Source organism: Palaemon carinicauda, chromosome 15, assembly GCF_036898095.1.
Source record: "Palaemon carinicauda isolate YSFRI2023 chromosome 15, ASM3689809v2, whole genome shotgun sequence".
Taxonomy (NCBI): Eukaryota; Metazoa; Arthropoda; class Malacostraca; order Decapoda; family Palaemonidae; genus Palaemon; species Palaemon carinicauda.
This window is the reverse complement of record NC_090739.1, coordinates 128,017,398-128,029,555: the sequence shown is the minus strand read 5'-3', so window position 1 is coordinate 128,029,555 and position 12,158 is coordinate 128,017,398. Positions and strand designations below refer to the sequence as shown.

At 39.6% G+C, this 12,158-nt stretch overlaps 1 protein-coding gene across 1 annotated transcript in view; it reads right to left on the bottom strand.

Annotated features, from left to right (window-relative positions):
• LOC137654730 (G patch domain-containing protein 3-like) overlaps positions 1-10,236 on the bottom strand; it is a 53,468-nt gene extending 43,232 nt beyond the window's left edge. Inside the window, exons 1-2 of the mRNA XM_068388634.1 lie at positions 9,250-10,236; positions 3,098-3,302 (exon numbers count right to left, since the gene is read on the bottom strand). Of these exons, the coding sequence (XP_068244735.1) occupies positions 3,098-3,302; positions 9,250-10,084 (1,040 nt within the window). The 5' untranslated portion in view covers positions 10,085-10,236. The remainder of the gene's footprint in view (positions 1-3,097; positions 3,303-9,249) is intronic.
• Positions 10,237-12,158: the final 1,922 nt, after the last annotated feature.

Sequence of the window (12,158 nt, the reverse complement as noted above, 5' to 3'; positions counted from 1 at the left end):
GGGAGGACTTGGATCCTCTCCTCTTGCCTCTTTTACCGTCGGCACGAGCGCCTCCCCTGCTGGGGGCTCTGCCACGAAAGGGCGGGATAAACCTAGTCGCTGGGGTATCGATCTTGGGCCTCACGACATAAGACGATGAAGGAGCACCCTTGCGAGCAGAAGTAGCCATCAGGTCGTGTGTATCCTTCTGCACAAGCGAAGCCGCAATGTCCTTGATCAGCTGTTGAGGAAACAAGGCAGCTGATAAGGGGGCAAAGAGAAGTTCCGACCTTTGACAGGGAGTAACTCCTGCCGAAAGGAACGAGCAAAGAGTCTCCCTCTTCTTCAGGACTCCAGACGTAAAGGTAGCGGCGAGCTCATTGGAGCCATCGCGGATGGCTTTGTCTATACAAGACATAATAAGCACGGAAACATCCTGGTCGGCAGACGAGATCTTCCTGCTTAATGCTCCTAGAGACCAATCTAAAAAGTTAAAAACTTCGAAGGCCCTGTAAACCCCTTTAAGGAGATGGTCAAGGTCCGAGGAGGACCAACAAACTTTAGAGCGTCTCATGGCCAGGCGACGGGGAGAGTCTACGAGGCTTGAGAAGTCTCCCTGGGCAGAGGCAGGGACTCCCAAGCCGAGAACTTCTCCCGTGTCATACCAGACGCTCGCTCTAGAAGCTAGTTTAAAAGGAGGGAAAGCAAAGGCCGTCTTCCCCAAACTCCTCCTGGTAACCAACCAGTCGCCTAGCAAACGTAAAGCCCTCTTAGAAGAGCGAGAGAGCACTAGCTTAGTAAAAGAAGGCTTCGAAGTAGCTAGGCCTAGCGCAAACTCTGACGGAGGCGAACGAGGAGCAGAAGTAACAAAATGGTCTGGGAAAAGATCCTTAAAAATCATCATGATTTTCTTAAAGTCCATAGAGGGTTGAGCAGCCTTAGGCTCTTCTCCGTCTGATAAAACACCCAAAGGAATATCAGTAGGCGGAGGATCAGCAACATCCTCATCTGAAGGAACCTCGTCCGACAATTGATGAGTCTCAAGAAAAGGAGAGACCTGCCGCGGTGGCAATGCTTGACAAGCAAAGTCCACACGCAAAGGAGCAGCAGTAGTAGTCAAGGAAGCTATGTCATGTCGCTGCTGAAAGGACTGACCAGCAACAACAACAGGAGTTGATGGACGCTCGACGTCAAGTCGAGACTGCCTTGACTGCCTAGACTGAGCAGTCAAAACAACCCTTGACTGCGGTGCTTGACGCTCAACGTCAAAACAAGGCAACTGAGCTGGTTGGCGAACGTCCTGAACGTCAACACGAGACTGCGGCAGCGGCTGAACGTCAACACGAGGCTGCGGCAGCGGCTGAAAGTCAACACGGGACTGCAGCAAGTGAGGCTCCAAGTCACGTGACTGACATGACAAACTACCGACATCACGTTTCATAACGTCAAAAGGACGAGTAAAGGCTCGTTTGGGCGGCTGACGGCCAGAGTCTCGATCAGCGTAACGGCGAGGATCATCGTGAACCTGCTCAACGGTATACTCCTCCATAAGGGAGGCAAGCTTAGTCTGCATATCCTGCAGGACAACCCATTTAGGATCAACGGGAGTCGGGACGGGCCGAGACGATGGTAACGTCTGTGACGGCAAAACATTGCCTTTACTGAGACTCTCGGAGCCCGTGTTACGCTTACGTTTAATCGGCGAACAGTCTTCCGACGACTGCAAAGGGTCAGAGCTGTCCCAATGGCTACAGCCAGGACGCTGGACCTGTCCTGAAGGGACTGACTTCCGCTTTAAGGGTCTAGAAACCTTGCTCCAAGGTTTCTTTTGCGAGAAGCCTTCGGATGACGAGGAGAAAACAGCCTCGCTCGTCTTATGGTAGGGGCGATCTTGACGAGACACGCCCGATACCACAGAGGGAACGTCTGTTCGTTGGTTAAAGCCTCTCGTCCCCTTAAGTCCTACGACATTACTTCTCCCTGGTGCAGGGGAGCCTGAAAGAGGTCTCGGACTAGGAGAACGACAAGCACGAACAGACGAACCCTCGGTCGCAACACTAAAAACACTTTGCGCACTAATCACTTTATCCCCACGATTTTCTGATTTGGCACTCTGACACTTTAATAAATTCACATCCGACATGAGTTGATTACGGTCCGATGCTAAGGACTCAACTCTCTCGCCCAAAGCTTGAATGGCAAGCAACATATCCCGCATGGATGGTTCATGAGTGCTAGTAGAGGGTTCAGGAACAACTACTACAGGGGAAGGATTAGGTTCAGGGGCATGGGAGGAGGAAAAATCCAACGACCTAGAGGAGCTTCTCCTCACCCTATCTCTCTCAAGCTTACGAGAATATTTATCAAACTCTAGCCAGTCGAATTCCGACAAGACCACGCACTCATCACACCGATCTCCTAATTGGCAGGTTTTACCCCGGCAATTAGAACACACGGTATGTGGGTCGAGAGAGGCCTTGGGAAGACGTTTGTTACAATCCCTAGCATTACATTTGCGAAATTTAGGTCCAGGGATAGGAGAAGGGTCAGCCATATTGAACAGTCAAAGAAAATCCAAAACAAATCCAAAGTCATCAACAATAAACACTATCCAAAAAAGGGTTCAAGAGTTTTAATTGAAGAGAAAAACACCTGTCACTGCGAAAGCTCAAAACAACCAAAAAGAAGTACTTCACCAAAAATGACGAAAACTCCAGGTCAACAGCGAGCGGAATCAACTTGTCGATAAGACCGACAGAGAAGAACTGGAGCTGTTTACATGTATATGCGGTATCTGGCCGATAGTCGGCGCTGGTGGGCACACCCGCAACCTTCATGGCGATCGCTCGCGAGTTTTTGTGTTTCTGTCGAGCCGTCCGAGACGTCAGCTATTATATATTCACCGGCTAAGTTTAATATTTAAAAATTACCATACCTTAAATGGAATTTTTTTTAAGAAAATATTACTGCTATGTTAAGTTTAACAAAGTGCATGTAAAACAAAGCTACATCATGCCTTCTTCTCCAGAAATGATCATTTAACTTTACTAATCTATTCATATAGCTATTCCAACAAAGAAGCAGATAAAAATGCAAGAATTGCAGTTGAGGATTTTACTTCTTATGAGGGAACTTCAGACCAAGTTTTCCAATGATATTTCCAGGCAACTGACAGGCCCTTATGAGCTCCTTAAAGTGTAACGTAGGTGTGCCTACATTCCCTTGTGGCATTATAGATGGAGGCTGAAATTCAATCATCTTCTTGATATCATTTACGCTTGACCACTGCAGCGCAGATTCACGTCTTGTTAAGTATTCTTTATCTGTAGAAAATAAAAATTCCAATATATTTTATTCAAGAAAATTTGGGTACAGATAACAAAAAAGTAATAAATATAAACAATTTTACTTGTTCCATAACAACACAAAACCAAGAGCTGAAAAGTGGAAACTCTCCCTCGGCTAGTTTATTTTTTGTTACCTTCCCAACCAGTCCGGAGTGCAAGTTGTAGTGAGGTTACTCATTAAGAATAGGGCAAAGGATTTTTTTTTTTTAAACTTTACAGAACTTACTACACCTGTAACAAATAATCATGCAGCCCAAATAGAAAGCAACCATAAAACTTTCTATGTTTTAAAAAATAACTAGTGATTGATATGGAATATTATTATTATTATTATTACTAGCCAAGCTACAACCCTAGTTGGAAAAGCAAGATGCTATAAGCCCAAGGGCTCCAATAGTGAAAAATAGCCCAATGAGGAAAGGAAATAAGGAAAAAAATAAATGAGGAGAATAAATTAACAATAAATCATTCTAAAAACAGTAACAGCGTCAAAACAGAAATGTCCTATATAAACTATTAACAACGTCAAAAACAGACATACAGTATCATATATAAACTATAAAAAGACTCATGTCAGACTGGTCAACATAAAAACATTTGCTCCAACTTTGAACTTTTGAAGTTCTACTGATTCAACTACCCGATTAGGAAGATCATTCCCCAACTTGGTAACAGCTGGAATAAAACTTCTAGAATACTGTGTAGTATTGAGCCTCGTGATGGAGAAGGCCTGGCTATTAGAATTAACTGCCTGCCTAGTATTACCAACAGGATAGAATTGTCCAGAGAGATCTGAATGTAAAGGATGGTCAGAGTTATGAAAAATCTTATGCAACATGCATAATGAACTAATTGAACGACGGTGCCAAAGATCAGGAATAAGAAATTTAATAGACCGTAAGTTTGCTTCAACAAATTAAGATGAGAATCAGCAGCTGAACACCAGACAGGAGAACATTACTCAAAACAAGGTAGAATGAAAGAATTAAAACACCTCTTCAGAATAGATTGATAACCGAAAATCTTGTAAGACTTTCTCAATAAGCCAATTTTTTGTGCAATTGAAAAAGACACAGACCTAATGTGTTTCTCAAAAGTAAATTTGCTGTCGAGAATCACACCTAAAATTTTAAAAGGGTCAAACAAATTTAAAGAAACATTATCAATACTGAGATCCGGATGTTTAGGAGCCACCGTCCTTGACCTACTTACAATCACACTTTGAGTTTTGTTAGGATTCAACTTCATACCGCATAATTTGCACCATGCACTAATTTTAGCTAAATCTCTATTAAGGGATTCACCAACCCCAGACCTACATTCAGGGAATGGAATTAATGCAGAAACCACATGTCATGTGTATGTAGTATGAAAAGTAATGGGCCAAGAACACTACCCTGTGGAATACTGGATATCACATTCCTATACTCACTATGGTGCCCATCAACAACAACTCTTTGAGATCTATTACTTAAAAACTCAATAATAATGCTAAGAAACGACCCACCCACTCCCAACTGTTTGAGTTTGAAAACAAGGGCCTTATGATTAACACGGTCAAAGGCAGCACTAATATCAAGGCCAATCATACGAATTTCCCGACCACAATCAAGGGATTTCTGTACAGCATTGGAGATTGTAAGAAGGGCATCACATGCTCCAAGGCCTTTACGAAAACCAAATTGCAAATTAGGAAATAGATGATTACCTTCAGCAAACCTATTAAGACGTTTTGCCAGAAGACATTCAAAAACTTTAGATAATATGGGAGTTATGGAAATTGGGCGGTAATCAGTGGGACTTGAGCTGCCACAAACACATTTACATAGAGGAGTAACATTACCAATTCTCCAACAAGTGCTATAATTAAGTTTGCTTATTTTCCCTTCATGATGCTGTTATATTAAACCCAGCTTATTTTAAAATTAATGCCCAAGGAAGACAATTAGGCCTTTGTACATAACATAGCCTTGGTATGATATAGTAAATTTAAAAACTAGATTCAGTATATTTGTAAGGTTTAAAATGGGCAAGAAAGATTAAATGTCAAAACATCTGACCGTAACAACATTTGATCCTAATTAATCAAATGAGCCTTTTGATCATTTAAAACTAGAATGAAGTGAGCAAAAAATTATACAGTTCTTCACTTATGTATTGCCTGTCTTGCCTAATATGAATAAGGAAAAGGACTATAAATATGGGAGGGTCCACTTCTATAGGTGGGGTCTAGTAGTGGCTATATAAATGGTGACATGACATTCTGCAAATTTCAACAATACAATATGTATCCATGGCCACAACGCTTGTATGTTGCACAACAATTTCTCAAATGCATTGTTTTGTATTTCTACTCATCCTCTATGTAAGGTTAGGTGGCAGGGTCCAGGTTAGGCTAGCTTAGGTAAGGTAAGATTAGGTTGGGTTATGTTAGGTTATGACACAAACCCCCCGTTTTTTACTATAGTCTATGGGTATCATCAATCACTTTGTTTTTAATTCTGTACGTATTGTTTTTGTTATAATTCTTGTTAATCTAGTTTTTAAGTATGCTGTCTCTTTTTTATTTCTATTAATTCTTATGCTGTCTGGAGACACTGAGCGAAATCCGGGACCAGTACGTCCTAGATTTCGTCAATGTCGTCTTCTGTATTGCAATATTCGTGGTCTTCATGCAAATATCCAAGACCTTACAGTTGCGTCCAGACAGTATGATATTCTTTTGTGCTCAGAAACTTTGGTTTCTAATATGAGGCACTCATCTGAGCTCCTTATAACTGGTTTTAAGAAACCAATAATGTTGAAACGTGATGCCATCCCTAGGGCCAGGGGAATGGCGGTGTATATTAGGACCGAGTACCCTGCTTCTCATAAGTCCTGCTATCAATGTGGATGTCATGAGATCCAGGTAATAAAAGTTTGTGGCAGGCATAACAACTTTTATTTGTGTTCGATCTACCGGAATCCAGACTTAGATGATTCTATCTTCGATTGTCTTCTTACCATTATGGCTAAGATACAAGAAGATGATAGAAAGGCTTCTTTTGTCTTTGTTGGTGATTTTAATGCTCACCATAGGGAGTGGTTAAGTTCTATCTCTCCTACCGATCGCCATGGCTTAAGAGCTTTAGACTTTGCCTCTGAATCAGGCTGTGAGCAAATCATAAATGAAGCTACTCACAGGTCTGGTAATTGCTTGGACCTCGTATACACTGACTCCCCTGGCGTTATAACTAGTAAGGTTGGTTCTCCAGTCGGGACATCTGATCATGCCTTGATTTCATTATTAGTGAAGACTGAGCAGCCTGTCCCTGATATATCATATTCTTGTAAAATTTATATGAAATCCCAAGCAGACTGGAATGGGATTTTACATGCTCTTTTGTGCTTGAATTGGTCACAATTATATAATAGTGTAGATCCTGTTGTCCCTTTGAATGAGAATCTAGTCAACATAATTGATAGGCGTATCCCTTCTCGTGTGCTAAGGTACCGAGTGAAGGACAAACCGTGGTTCAATGATGATTGCAGACGTGCTTATTTGGAGAAACAGGAGGCCTATCATCTTTGGAAGGGGAACAGATCAGATTTGACCTGGAACAACTATACTCAGCTTCGAGCTTTTGCTCAGAGAGTTTATGCCTCAACTGAAAAGGAGTACAATTTAACCATAAAAGAAACACTTTCTGGTACAACTCAGGAACATAAATGGTGGTCTACCCTTAAATCTGCACTCTTTGGTGTAGATGCAACAGTTCCTCCTTTACTTAAACCAGATGGCTCAGTCACTCACTGTCCAAAGGAAAAGGCAACCCTTTTGGCTGATGTTTTTGACAGTAAACAGAGTAATGAAAAACTTGAACTTCCTCTTTCCTGTTTTCCTGAGGCTAAACTAACTAGTTTAGCTTTTCGATCTCGTGAGATTAAAGCTCTGTTGATGGACCTTGATGCTTATGGAGGTGTAGACCCAAATGGTATTTTTCCTTTGTTTTTTATAAAGACAGCAGATTTCTTAGCTCCAAAGTTATCTGTTATTTTGCGCAAGTTAGCAAGAAGAGGAGCTTTTAGCACTAGTTGGAGAATTGGTAATGTTACTCCTCTATGTAAATGTGTTTGTGGTAGCTCAAGTCCCACTGATTACCGCCCAATTTCCATAACTCCCATATTATCTAAAGTTTTTGAACGTCTTCTGGCAAAACGTCTTAATAGGTTTGCTGAAGGTAATCATCTACTCCCTAGTTTGCAATTTGGTTTTCGTAAAGGCCTTGGAGCATGTGATGCCCTTCTTACAATCTCCAATGCTGTACAGAAATCCCTTGATTGTGGTCGGGAAGTTCGTATGATTGGCCTTGATTTTAGTGCTGCCTTTGACCGTGTTAATCATGAGGCCCTTGTTTTCAAACTGAAACAGTTGGGAGTGGGTGGGTTGTTTCTTAGCATTATTATTAATTTTTTAAGTAATAGATCTCAAAGAGTTGTTGTTGATGGGCACCATAGTGATTATAGGAACGTGATATCCGGTGTTCCACAGGGTAGTGTTCTTGGCCCATTACTTTTCATACTATATACACATGACATGTGGTTTGGCCTAGAAAACAAACTTGTTGCATATGCTGATGATGCTACTCTCTTTGCATCAATTCCATCCCCTGAATGTAGATCTGGGGTTGGTGAATCCCTTAATAGAGATTTAGCTAGAATTAGTGCATGGTGCAAATTATGGGGTATGAAGTTGAATCCTAACAAAACTCAAAGTATGATTGTAAGTAGATCAAGGTCGGTGGCTCCTCAACATCCGGATCTCAGTATTGATAATGTTTCTTTAAATATGTATGACTCTTTCAAAATTTTAGGTGTGATTCTCGACAGTAAATTTACTTTTGAGAAACATATAAGGTCTCTGTCTTCTTCAATTGCACAAAAAATAGGCTTATTGAGAAAGTCTTTCAAGATTTTCGGTGATCAATCTATTCTGAAGAAGTGTTTTAATTCTTTCATTCTACCTTGTTTTGAGTATTGTTCTCCTGTTTGGTCTTCAGCTGCTGATTCTTATCTTAATTTGTTGGACAGAAACTTACGGTCTATTAAATTTCATATTCCTGATCTAGATATTAATCTCTGGCACCGTCGTTTAATTAGTTCATTATGCATGTTGCATAAGATTTTTCATAACTCTGACCATCCTTTACATTCAGATCTCCCTGGACAATTCTATCCTGTTCGTAATACTAGGCAGGCAGTTAATTCTAATAACCAGGCCTTCTCCATTACGAGGCTCAATACTACGCAGTACTCCAGAAGTTTTATTCCAGCTGTTACTAAGTTGTGGAATGATCTTCCTAATCGGGTGGTTGAATCAGTAGAACTTCAAAAGTTCAAAGTTGGAGCAAATGCTTTTTTGTTGACCAGGCGGACATGAGTCTTTTTATAGTTTATTTATGACATATTTGTTTTTGATGCTGTTAATAGTTTATATATGACATGTCTGTTTTGACGTTGTTACTGTTTTTAGAATGCTTTATTGTTAATTTGTTCTCTTCATTTATTTATTTCCTTATTTCCTTTCCTCACTGGGCTATTTTTCCCTGTTGGAGCCCCTGGGCTTATAGCATCTTGCTTTTCCAACTAGGGTTGTAGCTTGGATAGTAATAATAATAATAATAGGTAAGGATGCAGCTTATAGGTCAAATTAGAGTTTAGATTAGTTGGTGCCAATTTTTTATGCACGCTGGAGGAACTGGCCGCTGATATACAAAGGCTCTAACTTCCTTACTGACAACAGAGTTGTTAGGCATACGGCCTATGGTATGTATCTCTAGTATATATTCTGGATACAAGAATCCGAAGCCTCGGTCTATTAATAAATACCTTTCCTCTCCACTCATTAACCCTAAAACTAGGTCAAACACAGAAACAAACATACCTATTTCATTTTTTTCATTGAAAATATTATGATTCAGATTAAAAATTTTACACTGTTGAGAACTAATTTCACCTTCTTTATTCACCCAGTATTTCATATGATAAAGTTTCTTTAAAGCACTAGCAAAACTTTCTTTTACATCACACACACAACAATTCCCATCTGCAGAGTCGATATTAAAGTCTGATTTGCCTTCCAAAGTACTTGACGTCTCCTTCAAACTAACCGCATCGGTGGATTTTTCGCAGTTAGACAGACTGAAATTACCCTTTCCCCGAGCTTCTTGTGAAAGTTCACTTTCTCTTGGGTTATTAGATTCACACAATTCAGTAACTCTATTATCAAATGAACCCCGCCCAAGCCAACTTTTACTGTGACCAACATGGTTTTCCTTTATAGCTTTCTGTTTCTTTTCTGTAATGAGCGAACTTAACCCCGTTAGACCTGAAAAAAGCCAATGGCTGGAAGTTGATTTCTGCTTTTCGTCGTTATCTTGGCCTGATTCTAAGCATTCAAGGTTACTCGTATTTTCATTTGTGTCATTGCTAGAACCACTTGGACCAGAAGTCGAGCAATCGACATTTTGATCAGGGATGAGACAATCATCAGTGGACTCATGGCTACGGCTTACTGTGCTTGAAAGGTTATTTTTTTCACTCGACATTACTTTGTCAAAATCTGGTTGCTTTTCTAAAAGAAGCGTCATTAGATTTCTATGTGGACGATGGCGGAAATGAAAGCAATTAAATGCCCCTGCTTCAATCATCTCCGAAAAGAAATTGCGTAATTCTGGGGTATGGAATTTTTCAGGGATATTTGTCACAAGCAAATACATTTTGCGAACCTAGATGACACTGGAGTTAAAATAGTATTATCCCTCACAGGTTAGTTAACACAATGCACTAAGGTATTATTGGCTGAAACTAAAGCTATCGTCACTGCAACTTTTTATACAACTATTCCCCAAGTTCGGCACTAAAATTGTTAGAAGAAGAACTGTAAACATTGCCCCAGCAGCCCCACTTAAAAGAAAAACTAGATAGCGTAATGTATTTCTCTCTCTCTCTCTCTCTCTCTCTCTCTCTCTCTCTCTCTCTCTCTCTCTCTCTCTCTCTTCTCTCTCTCTCTCTCTCTCTCTCTCTCTCTCTCTGTCTCACATGATATTGTAAATTGTTAAAGTAACAATAAAAGATACATAAGCAAACACAAAGCCAACATGATCTACACACACACACGAATGTTGGAAATAAAACTTTTATGTGGAGAAATGAAAGTTCTTTGGTATTTGAAACTATGTAACTAATATTTATTTCCACTCATTGTGTGAGTGTGTGTAAGAGAGAGAGAGAGAGAGAGAGAGAGAGAGAGAGAGAGAGAGAGAGAGAGAGAGAGAGAGAGAGAGAGAGAGAGAGAGAGAGAGAACTAAGTATGGTGGTAGGGAAAGATGATGCGAAGATGATATATAAATTAAATGAGAAAGCTAATGCAATTATCAAGAGCCCCGTTTGGTATACAGAGGAAATTAGGATAGAAGAAAACGTAAAACAAGGAACAGTATTTGGACCAAAGTTATGCTCAACAGTCACGGACAAAGTTAATTCAATAAGTGAGAAGACGATAACCCTGATTAGAAACATTAGAATAGAAGCCTTGATCTATGTAGATGACATAATGTTCCATAGTACTAACCTATACAAAGTAGAAACAGCCATTAGCAACTGTCGCAGTTTGGAAGAACTTATGAAATTTACGTTTATTACAAATCCACAGAAGTCTGCGGTGTTAATAATCAGACACAAAATAGGAAGAGGTTAAAAATGTGAATGGAGTGGTTAGAAATGGAAGGATAGAAACAGTTAAGGAATATAAATACTAAGATAAAGGAAACCATAGTCTCAGCATAAGCAAAAGGGAAGCAAAAATTGAATACATGGTACAGGAAGTTAGAAAGTATGGAGACAGTGACAGAGTTGGAGATTTGGCATTGCTAGTGAGAATAAAGATCTATGAGACAGTAGTAGTACCTACAATGTTCGCAAATATTGAGACATGCGGTGTAATAAAGGAGAAAGAAATGAAAGAACTAGAAAGTATACAGTACAAAATTAGGAAAGGAATGTTTGAACAGGTTGCTATCACACCATACTGGGGGCTAATAGCTGAAACGGGAATATGGCCAGTCGAAAATAGAATAGAGTATAAAAAGGTGATGCTATATCATAATATCATAACATCAGATGACAAACGGTTAGTTAAGGAGGTAATTTAAGATCAAATAAGAGAACCATATGGGGAAACAGGTATCATAGAAATATGCAATAAATATGATATTAAAATGGAAAAGTTAAGAAAGTATAAAAAAATTCAGAACTCCAAATAGAAATAAAGAGTAAAGTGACAATGAAATTAAAAGAAAAATAGAAGAAAAGAAAGCAGAGATGACCAAACTGAGGTTTGTGAATAGTAATGGTAGAAGAGATTACATTGGAGAACTTTACAATAATGAGGCTGTAATAGTTATGAAAACAAGGTTAAATATGCTTGAAAGAAAAGAAAATTATGGAAATAGGAATGATAATGATTGGCTTTGTGTGTTGTGTAGGGAGACAGAGAATACTACTTAGCATATTTTAAACTGTAATGAGTTAAGGTAATTTAGAAATAATAACATAGAAATAATAAAAAAAATGTGGAATTTAGAAACCCCTACTAGAGAGAGAGAGAGAGAGAGAGAGAGAGAGAGAGAGAAAGAGAGAGAGAGAGAGAGAGAGAGAGAGAGAGAGAGAGAGAGAGAGAGAGAGAGAGAGAGAGAGAGAGAGATCATTAATGAAATGCTTGTTTATTGCATTTCGACAATGATAATGAATGTATTTTTATTTAATGGATCGTATTCAAACATTTCTACGAGA